This window comes from Manacus candei, unplaced genomic scaffold (genome assembly GCF_025592945.1).
Source record: "Manacus candei isolate 608988 ecotype Guabito, Panama unplaced genomic scaffold, ASM2559294v1 h1tg000072l, whole genome shotgun sequence".
Classification (NCBI taxonomy): Eukaryota; Metazoa; Chordata; class Aves; order Passeriformes; family Pipridae; genus Manacus; species Manacus candei.
This window is the reverse complement of record NW_026138120.1, coordinates 5,312,132-5,327,805: the sequence shown is the minus strand read 5'-3', so window position 1 is coordinate 5,327,805 and position 15,674 is coordinate 5,312,132. Positions and strand designations below refer to the sequence as shown.

The window sequence follows — 15,674 nt, the reverse complement described above, 5'->3', positions numbered from 1 at the left end:
CCCCAATACAGTTTCCTCAAGATATTTTAACATAGATTTTATCGTACCTTGTAGGCCTGAAATATCATATGCTTTCAGACAAACTTTCATTATGCTGGAGAACACAATTTGGTCTTCATTTTGTGAAGTATGGTTTACTTATTTGCCCATACTGTTTATAAAAGAGTGAGTCTATACATCTAATTTTTAATAAAAACATAGCATAAAAGTTCTTCAGTCTCTGAACAGGTAGTTAAACAAGCAGACAATTCTGAGAAAGTACTGAGATGGTTCCTCAGACATCTAAAAGTATATTTTTTCAAACTGCACTAGAGCTTGGTTGATTCGGTCTTTTATTATGCTGGACACCCCATAAGTCAAACACACAAAAACGTAGGACTCTTAGCCCACTTCTCAGCAACAATTTAACACAAGAGTCCTGGGATCTGATTTCATATTTCTATTTTCCATTATTTTTTCAATTACATCTGCATGATACCACACTAGCATAAAGTGTAATAATTAAATTTAAGCATTGACAGCATGCTAACACAGGTGAAGAATTTTTGGAATGAACGGTTAAAGTTGGGCTTTTGTGACTACATAAATTCTAGAGTTTGCAACTCTGCAAGTGCTGAATACTTCATTCCAGTCTGACAAAACACTTGTTATGTGCCCAAAGTCGGGCAGCATTTATCTCCTCAGTATTAGGTGCTTAACATTAATCATGTCCTTAAGTGCATGTGACCTGAATTTGCAGCATGAGTTTCAAAATGCCATCAACGTGTATTTGTTTCCACTGCCTTGTCCTGCCAAGTCTAATTTCAAGCTCCTTTAAGATGTTAGTCAAGCAATATTTTGCAGTGCTCTGTCCTTAAAAAGAGAAGCCCATCACAAAAGAGCAAGATCTCTCTAGCTGTAGCAATATTGAATAAATGTGCATCACCCAAAGAAAAAGCTGTTGCAGATTATTAACTGAATAGCGGATTTAATGGTTCATAGCGTACTCTAATTCAACCTAATATGCAGTTCAGAAATGCCACCTGCTGACAGAAGCCAAAGAGATTCTGATATAAATAGCAGTTCTGCTACAAATTCAATCATTTTGGTTACATATGAATAGCATATCCATCAATAAAAAAAAGTCTTGAGCACCTAACTTCTCCTCCTCTAAGTCCTCGATTAATTTGCAGCAGGAACACCCCTGCTCTTTTACATTTCTGCTGGCTACTTTAAACTCACAAAGTAGTTCAGCTTAGCAGATCTCCTTTTCTTGCTGGATTCTGTTTAATGTGCTGTTACAGCACTCTGCACAACAGCTGTCTGTGCCATATGATTACTTCATTGTTGAAAGCCTAACATATGGAAACTGTACTGAAATGTTAGCTGCTTTGATACCTATGAAGAGGAATGAGCTTTTACATTACAACAACGCATTTTTTAAACAACTTGAAGTAAAAAAAATTAAACACACATTTAAATGTAAACCATATTAGTTTCCAGCATGCCTGTTACTCTATTCCAATGCCCAGTTCCAAAAGCTGGTTACTATTGTGGTTTTGATTGCTATTACCAGCAAACAATGAGTGGTTTTCTTTCAGCTTTTGCATTCTTGGAAAAGAAAAGGGAACAGATTCAAGAAGAGGCCCCTGGGATTCCTTCATGAGTTATCCATGAAAGCAAATGCTACACAGCAGAATTATAGGGATGATATCTCATGTCACTGAGATAACAGTACATGAGATAACAAGGTTTATTGGGAAAACTCATTAACTGCCACACAGTGCGTTGCTTCTCAAAATCAAAGTTTCCATGACAGACAAGTCCTTAATGGACCAGAAGCAAGGTGGATCCTTACAGATTAATTTCTGAGTCCCAACTGCCTTTGGCAGGAGGAGAAAGGAGATCTTTTGTTGTAATATGGAGACTTTCTTCCCCTGTAAATTAGTCACCCATAGAGGGAACAACGAAGCTTTAAATTATTTCATCAGCAACAAGAACACTTGTTAACACAGAAGGAAGCTGTAATTTTTTGGTCACTGTTTTGCCAGTAGTTGCATTTGAATCCTGAACAAAATCCAGTTGAATCAGAGAAAAGATTAATAGTCTGAGTTGTAAGGATCTATTAATTTTATTGAATAAAAGTTTATATATACCTCTTAGAAGATATTTAATCTTAGAAGATATTCCCTAATGATGTAAATGGAACATGATTCCCTTTAATTTAGTTACCTAAACCTAAAACAAACAAAAATATATTTAAAATTATTTCAAGTATTTAAGAATGCAGTCACACTAGGTACAAAATGTACTCTTAATTACACCAGGCTCTGAAAATAAGATGCTAGGGGAAGACTGATTTTGTTTTCTTTAGCTGAAAAAATATACTGAATTTTGCTTTCTGTCATGGAATCGCATACTATATAAAATCATGTTTCACCACTAGTATGATTTAGTAGACAAAAATTGGCGCATTTCACATGGTATGTTGTAACTGACTGAAACAGTGCAACTTTATGATTACTGATGCAGCTACAAAATGATTCTGATTTCAGTTTAAGAATACACTCTGTATATCTAAAAAACTATTCAGTAACTGAAAGCCTAAAAAAATCAGCATTCAGACAGTATCCTCAGTTGGTAAATGTAATGATTTCTGCATCAATAGTACTAACTTGAAAGCCTCAGTCATAGTTTTTTAAAGTTTTAAAACACTGTTGTACTGAATTTTTAGGCATATTTGATTAAAATATCACCATTTAGATTTTAGGTTTCTTAAAGGTTAAGGCTAATCCCACAAAGTATTATTTTACTCCAGATTAAAATTAATTATTACTTTCAAGTTTCACTAGAAAGAAAAAAAAAGACTGAAAAGTTAGGTATTTTTTGTGGTTAGAAAATGGGGTCATAAATTCATAAATACCGAGATTGGACTAGTGGAAATTTCAAGGAAGTCTGCCATATTAATGAAAGGTAGAGTCTTTCCAATGCAGTCAATCAAAATGACTGGACAAATATGACTCCCCAGAAAGGCATTTATCCTATTTAATAAGACAAACCAAGAGTTATTCACCTACTTAAATGACAGCTGCAAATCAAAATGGGACTTGCCAATTCTCTCATGGGTTCAGCTATGACCACCCATGAAAACTTCACTCTTACATCTCCTTCATAAGGGGAAGGAGACTGAGAGAATGGTCACAGCTGTTCCAGCCTAGCACAGCCATCCTCAATGCTTCGTGCCAGGTCTGGCTGCCATCCACTGCCCAACATGATCAGGCAGTAAGTAGGTCTATAAACCTATTAAAACAGCATAAATGTTATAACTTGTAATCTATTAAAATCAAAAATAAATAGGAAAGGATGCCTGAGAGCCAGCTTCTTCAGAGTAAAATGTAATGCTAATTATGAGGTTTTCAAGTATTCCAGCTTTTTTTTGGGAGGTGGGCAAGACTTAGGGTTGAACCATTAAAAAGCCAGTTGGTGGTATTAAACACTTACTTTAGGATTTATAGGAAGGCCAAAAACTCACTCCAGGCTGAAATTTACTATTCCAGACCTGGAATAGTTAAAAACAAACAAACAAACAAACAAAAAACAACAAAAAAGAAAAGAGTAAAGAAAAAAAAATCTCAAAATAGAGGTGGTTTCAGATGATTTTTGGCATTCCTTCAATGCAGAAGTGGTTTTATTTTTTATTTTTTTTTTGGATCTGAGTTTCATTACTATGAAATATTTTTCTAACTAAAATTGGAAACAGGTTATTTTAATAATGAATTATCAATAAGTTACTATCACTGTATCTTTTTTAAAGCTTTTCAGTACAAAGAGATATCATGGTTTTCAAACGAATGTCAATGCTCTGACTTACACTCAAAAGCCAGGAAGTTAGGGGTGGAAATTTCATCTGTGAGCCACACAGATGTATGAAAACATTTAAAAAATTAACAGCATATGTTAAAGATGCAATGCTAGCCCCATTTTTATCCATAACTAGACTTCATTAGTTTTGTGGGTTTAAAATTGACATTTAAAAATATAGGCAACATAAGTTTTTGTGACTTAATTGAGTGCTCCTTAAATAAAGAGATATTTCAATGTTTGCAGACTGTTAATGTCTTTCCAAAATAAGCTGTGTGCTGGTACTACTTTGCTCTATTTCCCTATCACCCTAAGTAGCCTGCACTGCTGATGGAAGCCATTTCTTTTGCTAAATCCTTCCTAACAAGAGCATTTAAGCCCTACTAAACAAAGTCTCCTGGGAGACACTACTGTTAAAATAAAAACTGGAACAAATTTTTAAAGTGAACTTTCTGCAATCATTAGAGGATGCAGGTCTTAAGAAGAAGAGAAAACTTGTTATAGGAGAGGGAACAAAAAACCAAATGTAAGCAGAGAGCATATGCCAGCCACCCTGAGGGAAGAGAGGGGAGGTATAGAAAATTAACTACTGCATTTCTACTTCCCACCAAAACCACAAACAGGCCATTTCAGGGGACTAACACATACAGAGTCTGAAGATAAATACATGTCTACCTTATTACCTGAGAAGAGCCTTAAAGAGTACACTTCTTTGCTGAATACTTCTGCTTCTCCATGAAGAAACTCATTTACAAAGAAGAAGGTACTATACATGCACATGTGACATTTGCAGCATCAATGTGTGTCAGCTTGGAGGCTGCTCAGCTCTGTCTGAGAACATGGCCCCTTAGTCTTTTGGCACAGATTTTTACTGCGAAACTTAATAAACATTCTCTGCAGCCAAACCAGCTTGAACTGTTTCTTATCAAATTTCACAAGCTAAGTGGGTTTGAGTCTGGTCAATACATACATGAGAGATCATTATATGAAATTATGCTTTGCTGAAAAATTACAACAGTAGCTTAAAAGCACCAGGAAATGGCGAGATGTAGATGTAAGGACATGCACAAACGTGACTGGGATTCAGGCAGCTGCTGGCTTCACCCAAGGTAAGACTAACACACCTGGGAAAGCCAAGATGAGCAGCATACTGAAAGGGTGGACAGCACATGGAAAATGGGACTCAAAAGATGAGTGAAGTTTCCGCTTTTTACCTTGAACAAGAATGGCAAAAAGCCATATATAGGACAGATACTCTCTGCTGATGAACACGCGTATTTGTATGCCACCTCACTAGCCTGGAGGGCATGCTTCCTCTCTGGCATCTCAAGTGGCACCTTCTTGGCGTCATGCCTGGTGCAGTACAGTACTGACAGGCACACTGCTGAAGTTTGGTACCCTCACAAAGTATCGAACAACTGAGATGGGAGATAATAGAAGGGAAATGGCCACTCTGAAAATTTCATGAACGAGTTGGGTCAAAGCAATCCCATTTTATTTTTGAAAAAGTATAGCTCTGAAGGAGGATGAGGACAACGACTATATTTGTATTAAAGCAAATACAGAACATAACCCAGATGATGCATTTTCAGGCAACCTAGGGAGAGACAGCCTCTTTTGTTTTCTCAAGTTACCACAGCATACATGTTTACCTGCATTCAAGGACGAATTAACAAGTTTGCTCGGAGTACAAATCAAACAGGATTGCACGGAAGGAATACAGCAGTATTCTTCATTCTCACTGGATGCAGTGGAGGGTATGCCTGTAGGGCTTGAAAGTTGTGTAGGCACTGTGAGGCTGAAAGGTAGGATGATTTACACACTCTAAATTGTTTCCCTGAAACAGATCTTGCCTAACTACTCTTGGTTGTATCACCTTGCTAGTCAACTGCCATATATACTTGCACTTGAGGGAAAAAGATTCCCATCAGGCAATAACAGACATGTGAGCTGCATATCTAAAATTAGTCTGCTGGTCCTCATGGGCTGTCTCTGCAGGCACTGCACCCACAGAAAGAGAAACTCAGCCCTGGCATGACTCTGAGCACCTCACCTACATAAGTTAGAACAAAATCCTATGCCAAGTAAACACTGGGAAAAATCCTGTAGTTACCAGAAAAATCTCAATGCTTACTTTAGGTCCAGAAAACTTTTAAGATGACAAAAATGGAAATTCTGGGTTGAGGCTGCTGAAATGCAACTCAGTTAATTGTTAATTAAAAAAAAAAATCTTAAAGAATATATGTGTTTTGCTACTAGGCTATTACAAACCCTAGCTTTGGAAAAGGGCTCCAACAGGGAACTTGGAACTGAGGGTGCAGAAAGTGGAAGCTCATTATTTATAACCTGGCAGGCAGGACTTTCAGAAACGCAGCCATAACAAGCTGATTCTCTTAACTACAGGTAAAACAACATTCAGAGTAACCTGAAAAGTTTTAAAAATATTTAATAATAAAAATATTTCAGTAGACAGATGCTGGCATTTTCTTTAGTATTTGATGGAACATGTTTCAAAGTGTACATCACTAGCCAATGTACCTGACAGAAGTTCAAAGTTATACTACCTGACCACATCATGAATCAGCCTTCTCAGAAGGAGCTGTACAAAAAGTAAACAAAAGAAAGAAGAAACTCCTTGCTATCTGTAGTATGTAAAAAAAATGAAATCAGTTTGTTGCAAATGTGAAATAATTAAGAAAATCTAAAATTTTCTGAATTACATTAGGACTTTATCATTTAACTTTTCTCAGTGTGCTTCCCTTTTTCATAACCAGGGACATACTGAACAATCAGTTCATTTTGCAACGTCCACACAGAACATCGCCAAGGACTGCTACAACTTTTCCATTTAATCATTAGTACTAAGACATGAAGTATATATATAGGCTATATAAAAAACATGTGGCATAATAGTTTTCAAGGCAGTGATGCTCATGTGATTTCTTACTAAGGAGACTATATTGAGCCTACTAATTATAGAACAGAATAACCCCATCATATGTATTTAGCTTTTTAGAAGGAAATACTGGTATTTAATCTGAAGTGTACCTAAATTATCCGACAAGATCTCTACTTAATGTAAATCAGACTGACTCAGGCCAAGAGATCTGGTTTGGCAGAGTAAGCAATTTTCAGTTTCAGGAATTTTATACCTGGGAAAATCAACGGAACATTTGTTTTTGAAGAAAACACAGATAATTTTTTTCATATATTTCTTTTCATGAACATAGTTTCCTAATGTAAGTCATGTCTACATGATGACAGAAGTACTCATTTATCTATAAATTCAAATTCCCTCCAAAAAAAAAAGGACACCATTTTTTTTTTAATCTTTAACTGGCACTTTACCATATGCAAAGCTCTCCCACTGATACATAAGAGGTCTTTTGCGCATTTGGTATTTCTGGTAAGGTTAGTTTTTTCATGTAATAATTTCATCTGTGATTTTTAAAGTTCATGTCCTTCTCTGCTTTAGCAAAGAGCTTGGAAACAAACGCCCAAACACATTTTAGAGACTGCAAACCAAATGTAAATAAAATAGCCCAAAGCTTTTCTGTTTTATCTTTAGCTGTTCTTCTTCCCAATGGTTCCCAATGTCTATTGTTCTCTAAATGCCATGTAGCAAACCTGCTAGTTTATCTGGGAGAAAGCAAACAGTAGGTGCTCACCTGTAGGAGTACTACTGCGAAACGAAGAGGAGGGAGTGATTGGAGGGGTGACTGGAGGAGTAAGGCTTCCACTGCTGTGGCGAGGTGGAGTAGATACATTCCCACGGGACACTGTGCTTGACAAAGTCAAAGAGAGTTTTGGCTGAATCTTTTTCTTCAAAGACTCCTGCTCACGTCGGGCTGCATCAGTCATAAATCTAGAACAAGGACAATCGCGAAGATGAGAGGTTTGAAACAGTCCTCAAACTAGCTTTAAGTAAAATGTTTTTTGCCCTCAGTGACCCAATGACAAGTTCCTCTGCAACACACAAATCTAAAAAATACAAACTTCATCAACAGCTTTATTTCAATGTTAAAGATCTGGGCCATTTCCTTCTGATTTCAATAGAACTTACATTAGATATTTGCATCATGTGCGAACACACAAGTTTTTTCCAACCAGAGCTCAGCATTACAAACAATAATATAATAACTGTACTCAATCATTCACAATTACTACATTCAATCATTCTGTGAAAAAGCAGCTAAGAAGCTGTAACAGAGAAAAATCTTAGCAGCAAATGTATTGAATCTGAAAGTTAAAGAGGTAGTAGGAACTACTTCGTGTAGATACATCATTTCCAACTTAAGGTAATCACATTCTTTTGCTAAAGGTTTTAGACAATGTTGCCTGGCATAAAAGATGTCTAATTAAATTGCAATTTCTCAAACTGGGAGTTCCCAACTCTTGAAAACCAAGTGAGGTCTCTCTGTAGAGCTTTGGTACATGTTGCTGAAGGCCTAATGCAACTCAAAGTTCATCTCTGTGGGATGCTGAGAGGGAATCCCACCAGCACGATGAAGGGTCTGCACCAATAGTGCAGTAATTCTAGCAGTGCAAATTTTTGCACGGGATATCTTATCTATAATAAAAAGAGTTTTTTTCACTTTTATTCTGGTTCCTGCCAAGCTGGTGGCACCTCAGGGAAAACATATTTAATGAGGGTTAGAAAATGCTGGAGGGAGAGAGGAGGAGGGAAGAGAGGAGGAAGCAACAGAGGAAATAAGAGAATAACAAGATCAGGGGAGTAGTTGGTGTTGCATGGTGAAGAGCAGGTACACCCTTGCAGGCACTGCAACACATGGGCAACCAACATCAGAGCACAGGAAAAGTGACAAACAAGGGTGCAGCAGAGAGAAAGCCCTCCAACCTGACTCCAACCCCTGCACCTCCTGTCACCTCACCAAAGGGAGTGAATGTGGCCTGCAGCCATAGCAGGGGAGGAGACATGTCTAGAGTGAAGGTGAGCCTGGAAAGGGGAGAGAAGGTGGCTTTTTCCCCCACTAAGTGTTTTAGTTCTTTTCTTTTGTTTCCTAATAACCAATACCTGAATCAGTAATTAAATATTTATGCTAATTGGCAATAAATGAAGTTAATTTCCTCAGGTCAAGTCTGCTTTAACCATGGCACTGCATGGTAAGTGATTTCCTTTATTTTAGTCCATGAGTTTTCTTGCGCTTGCTCCTGCTGTTTTCTTCCCCATCCTGCTGTGGTTGGAGGTGTGGTGAGCAAGCAGCTATGTGGGTACTTGGCTGCTAGCAGGGGCCAATGCATCAATCTACCAAATTTCTCTTTATGTGACAACTGTATTTGCTATGTGACCAAACTATCTGTTGTGTGACTTCACATTCCTTATTATCACAAGCAACCACTGATGCACATCCAGAATCCAACAGAGGACCACCTTTAGCTCCCAAGGCAGAGCAGCAGACCCTGAGGAGAGTAAAGCAGAGGAAATGTTGCCACACCAGTCATCTGGTTCACAGGTTATATCCTGACATCGTAAGAAGGCTCAGACCACAGGCTGGTTGGACAAACTGATTCTGCAGACCACAGTACCACGACAACTGCACTGAACACGACTCTCAGGTCACACTGGGTCTCATGGCAATACATAATAACTGCCATAGCATTTGCAACATGGTGCTGTAGGATAGTCCAGTTTCTTCTCTGGGCCTAAACCAACAGTTTATATTAATATAATCACTATATTCATTCAGACTTTATAGAAACCCAACATTTTGTGACTGGCTTGCAACACAGGGGTTTACTGGGTGGGAGCTGGGTAGATTCTACTGGCTGAGTCCAATCCTGACTGTACTTAGAAAGATATCTCTGAGAAAAAAACAGCTCTGGTGAAACAGTAAGAGGTGCATAGGGAAAGGTAAGAGAGAAAGAAAAAAACAGGGGTTTAGGCATTTGTGCCAAATATGAAAGAAAATTTTGGCCTAGATATTGAAAAACCTAGCTTTTTTCCAAAAGAGATTTGTGTACTTTAACATAGCCTCAAAACACTGTGGCATAAACTTTTAGGCACCACTAGAGCAATAAAGATGTATCCTGTCCATCCATACCATGAAAGCATTAATAAGTGGATTTTTGCCATGATATGTAACATCAACACACAATCCACAGACATTAATAAACAGGTATGTGACATGACAGCTTATCTTCTTTGAACTGAGACAATAATACATCATGTCAAACCCAGATATGGCATTTTTATGAAGTTAATATTTTAAATGCAGATATCCATAGTAACAGTTGAGTGCTAAATTTCTCTTCTTCAAGCAAGGCTGCAGACGATATTGTCAAAGCCGTCCTCAAATATAAGTCTAATCTCATTCAAGAAAAAAGAACTAAAAGGATCTTAATAAAATGGGCATTCAGTACACATTTGCTTTCCTCTAACTAGGAAAAGTCTAATTCACTATTTTTGCAATTTGTAGCATGATGTACGCTTGCTTCTGGATGGGAAGCCTTATTCCTTAAGAAAATGTTATGGTAACATTATAAATTCTTGAAAACTTGGAAGATAACCTCAACTCTGAGATATTAAAAGTAGCAGCATGAAAGCTGCTCTTTAACAAACTCAGTCACAAATAACAATGTTAAAATAATATTGAGGTATAACCAGTCTGGCTGAAGTCCATAAAAATCAGGAAAATCTGAAATTATAGCTGAAACTTTTCCCTGTCCTCTTAACTCATTCACATTTGGGCTAAGCACGTAAAGTATATTCCAAAATGTCATTTGTTGTCTACACTGTGAACCTGAGAGAAATGGAAGGCAGTCTGTGGAAAGTTTAGTTTCTGATAACTCAAGTACGGAATTAACCTTTTCAGATCCAAATAGTCCCATACATGTTTGCTGAAGTACTGGCATTGCTATGTTTTTGAAAAGAAAACTTGTCTAAATGGATTAAAAGAAAACATTTTTCATTATTTTAATTGAAATGCTGTATTATACATGTGTCTAACTAGGGTGGTGTTCTTCAAAGCTTACAATATAAGCATTTTAATGATGGGTATAAAATAACATTTCCAACTAAGGTTTTAATTTTCATGTTGAAAAGTACATTATGGTTGCAACATCAAGTGTTCAGGAACGAAACATGCTGGAATTAAAGTTGAATACTGGTCTCTAAATTACATGACTGAATGCAATTTTCCCTGCCTCATTTAAATGCACAAGATGTCTGGGAAACAGAAAATGAACTGGAACTAACAAAGATTGCTGTAAGAGCACTTAGGTTAAATCCCATCTCCTTGATAGTCTCTCTCACCATCCTCAGATCGATCTTCTTACTGAGCAAATTTACCTCTGCTATTTTCAAGTTATTCTTATTCACATAAACCTGCCCCTCCAGTTCTACCATTATGATTTCAGTCACCTTTCCTGTTGCATAGGATCTTGTTTACACCTCAGAAGCCTCTCTCCCCAAAACCAATACACTGCATGGATGCAGTGAAACAAGGAGAGTTATTCAGCTCCCAGACATTCACTGACCCTGTTTTGAAAAGCGTGGTGTTCGTGTGCTGTCTTGCCAATGGTTCACAACATCAGGGAGGAGCGAACTCTTTAGAAAGAGATCTCTTCTACACCCATTTTTATTTTCCTCACCTTTTTGCCTTCCTAATAATTCAACTCCCTGCTCCAAAATATGTATGTACAGTGATTTCTGAATCAAATACTTGCAGCAAAATACAGTTTTTCCCCCTCTTCTCATTCCCTGGAATGGTTCAAGTATTTTTATTGAAACTTTCCCAAGAAATTCAGCCTGAAGGAGACACCTGGCGTGGAAAATTTCAGCCCAAACAGATAAATGTTGGCAACACAATAAGCAACTGAAACAGTCTTATAATGGAAAGCGTTGCACAACCTTTCATATAGGTGGCAATATAACACGAACAGCATTAGCTGTTGTTACCAATATAAAAAGTCACAAAAAAGCAGAGGCTATGTTCAAATTCAAAAAACCCCTTTCAAATCAAACCTTTGCAATATTTCTGTCTTGTCACTCCCAAAAGCTGTGAAATCAAGAATGAACAGAAGCGGAACGCATTCTCAGAAATTTTCTTGTGCTATTATTAGCAGGTACTGCTTCATGATCATGCCCCAGTGTGACTCACATGATGATGTCAGAGTTAGTTTATGATAAAACATATGCTACCCACAATTCTAAGAAAGTTTAAGAGCTCTGGACTCATACATCTAGACTGAGGGTAAGGGTTATAAAAATGAGTTGCAAATAAATTGAAAGGGAAAAAATACCCAGGTTGCGCTTCAGAATGTATATTCTTGATAATGCTCATCAGGGTGTGAGGTACCCTTTCCTCCTCTTCCTTGCTGCTAAAGGTAGCTGATGCAGGAATTTAACCCTTCTTGAAGCAGCTCTGCTTCTTTGTCCACAGACATTTACGCTGACAGTGAAGAAGGTGCATCACAGCTACTTGGTTAGATTTGAATATTAATTTGCTACATATGATTTCTTCATGATCTAGTCTCTAAAACATATACCAGTAGAGGATATGTCACAGTCACAAGTCTACTGTTCTCCAGTTACTGCATACACAGAAAAGAGATGAGAGGGGGATTCTTTTCAACTTTCAAAACAAGCATATTACACTACACAGAGGCTCAAGCCCAGGGTTGCTCCGCAACACTATCCAGCTGCAAACAAGCTTAAAAAAATTTACAGCACCATCTAACAGTAACAAATATACCCTGTCGGTGCCTCACCACTGGCAACTAGTACTAGCCCTCAACAGGGTAAGATACCGTAAGTGAATCAGTTCTGACCTTTTCTCATTATCACACAGATAATTATGGAAAAACACCGATAGTAACATTTAGCTTATATTCATGTGTGCCTAAACTTGGCCGACATATACTGGGAAAGCCCGTCACCATTACCAGAACATGAGAACATGCTGAGCTTCCACCACTTGCATTTCAGCAGATTGCTCCTTAACCCAACACTTGGTCAACTTCTAGACTGATTGGAAAGAAGAGAAAAAAAAATCCATGGTGCTTTATAACAGATTTGTGCTGTCTTCTTCTGGTAGCAGTATATTTAGATAAAAAGTAGTCAGACTTACTTGACAGACAGGGCACACACTGGCTCAACTACATACTACATACTCAACTACATACATACAGTAAAGCCACACATTAATTCTCCTGCTACTCCTTATACACATCAGAGCAAGGTGCTTGTTGTATCTGCTTTACCCCTCAATCTTTTCTTACTTTTGCCTCAAGATGTTTATGTAATTCTTTGTCAGTGCTGTACCAAGAGAAATAAGGAGGTGGAGATGGTAATTTTAGCTCCCAGTCTTCCTCATCATATTGTTTAGGTTAAAAAAAAAAAAGGCTAGGATAGAAAGCACTTCTAGTTGTACAGTCTTTTAAAACTTCAGGAAAACTCTACTTTGAAGAGGGATTAGGAGTATCCGCTTCTCAAGGCATGACCCGATTTCATAGGACAGGACTCTGTGGACCCGTCAGTCTTGGACTGTACTGCACACCTTTTGCTGCCTTTACAAGAAAAGATAAAGGAAAGCAGTTTGATTTAGACAGTGCTAAAAGGAAAAGACAATTGTTAAATTGAACTGCTGTCGGGTTAAGGAGAAATCTGGTGAAATCTAAATGGTGGGAGTTCAGCATTAGGCTCTCTTGTCTCCTGGAAAGGATGAAAGGCTTTTCTCAGTTGAACTTGAACAAAACTGGGCCAAAACAAAACAAATCAATATCCCCAGTAATGCCTTGCCACACTATTTATGTGATAATGAGGAAAGAAATATATGAGCAAGTTTCATACCATACATCAACTCAAATAATTTGATGAACACCGCTGAGCACTTTCACATACCATTCTTTGTAGTGTGGGGGGAACAGAAGTATTCTGCAGTTCTGTACAGTATTCTGCTAGCTTCACAGAAGCTAGCAAGATTTTTTTTTTCTTTAGAGATCTTTTATTACAGTTTTGGCAAAACCCTAAAAAGAAACATCAGTGTGAAAAAGCCCCATTAAAACCATGCATTATCACACACATGCCTCCACACTATTTAGATTACAGAGTATTTGCATAGTGCTAACGCATATGATTCACACAAAACTCCCTTTTGATTGTCTTGCTTTTTTCCTGATTTCACAAAACCATAAAAAGTCAAGAAGAAACAGCACAAAATAATAATCCCCTCTCAATTATCCTCTCAAACCTGCATAGCGTTTCATGAGACGCACTAACCAGATCAAACAGATCATTAAAGGGCATTTCCAAGTTTCTGAGAAGAACCCTTCCAGCCCAGTATTTACGGCAAAAACACACACATCTAAGCAGGACTTCAACGTGCACACTCACAGGAATTCAGTGTTCACTCTCAGTGCCAGTTATATCCTCTATTGAAGGCTTTCCGTATATCCTAAATCAGGAATATTTATGACAAACTGATGAGTATCTTAGAGAGACAGGACAGAATCAGATTTCTTTTTATTATTAGCCTTAGGGATAATTCATTGCTGGTACAGTTCTTTCATTTCCATTATTTAAACAGTTCTCTCAAGATGTAGAAATATTACTGCCACAAAATCAGCTATAGTGTAATACACATCTTCCTGAATATGGGCATCTTTAACAAATGTAGTAGAGATTATTAGGATGCAGGTGTACCTTAAAAAAAAGTTAAATTACACTTCTGCCTCATTGCTGAAAGAGTCTAACACAACGTGCAGTCACACTCATTGCTGTCAGTAGACTCAAGGCTGCAACCTCAGGAAATCTGCTCAATATGACCAAGAGTTCAGTGGGTTTACTTCAGTTGCCTGCTCTTCACACATTCTTAAAAGATACAATAAGACACAATAAAATATTGACCAAAATATTCTTCTAGCATGGAAAATTGATTCAGAAGATTGAGTAATTTCATATCTAAATATGTAAGTGGAGCTAATGGATGGTGATATGCCAAGTAATCTATTACCACTCAAACAATAAAAATAAAGCAGCAATTACCTACGCGTCCCAAACCATATACTTGCCTACAGTAAAACTTTTTTAGTGTTTAGTTTCTGTTAATCAGTACAAGGCACTGCTAAAAGTAATGGAAAGAAATTTAGTATCTCTCTTGATTTCAGGAATACACAAAAAAGATCTGTGTGAATTACATTTCATACTTATGTTAATATAAGTACCAAACACTGGACATGAGAACTAGTTTTCCATTTTAAAATTATTTAATCTATTATATGTAATGTATTAAATGCTTTTTATACTTAATATATTAATGTTAATATTTTCTGTTTCGAAAGGAGTTCTTTTTCTTCTGTGGGGTTTTTTTTTTCCTCCTTTACTTTGCATTTTTTTCCCTTCTCCTTTATTCTGCTTATACTTATTTTCCTGAACCTACTTTTCAAGTAATACTTAATTTAAAATTAAAAAATGCCAAACAAATCAGTGTTGCATGTTCACCCCACCATAAAAAATAGTTGTTTACTTAAAAATTAATATTCTGTTCTGAATCATCCAAAGAAGGAATTTTTTTTAGGTTTTTGTTTGTTTGTTAAGCAACATGGTACTTTTGCCTTTTCTTTCTTGAATTTGTGTAGGTAATGCAGCAAACGCAAAAGGGCTGCATTTTAGCTTATATTCTTTTTAAATTGACAGAAAAATGCACACTGGATAGATAACATTAGAACAGCAACGTAATCAGGACAGATGCAGTCTTATTTTAGATATTTCATTCATAATGAAAATTCATTACTTATCCCCTTGACTGCTGACAGCGGCTTAAGGAGAAGCCCACATCATCATTCTGACATTAAAACAAACAAATGACATTTCT

At 37.1% G+C, this 15,674-nt stretch overlaps 1 protein-coding gene across 1 annotated transcript in view; it reads right to left on the bottom strand.

The window, feature by feature from the left end:
• Positions 1–15,674, bottom strand: part of JAZF1 (JAZF zinc finger 1) — a 191,177-nt gene that overhangs the window by 22,683 nt on the left and 152,820 nt on the right. Inside the window, exon 3 of the mRNA XM_051808361.1 lies at positions 7,509–7,705. Within this exon, the coding sequence (XP_051664321.1) occupies positions 7,509–7,705 (197 nt within the window). The remainder of the gene's footprint in view (positions 1–7,508; positions 7,706–15,674) is intronic.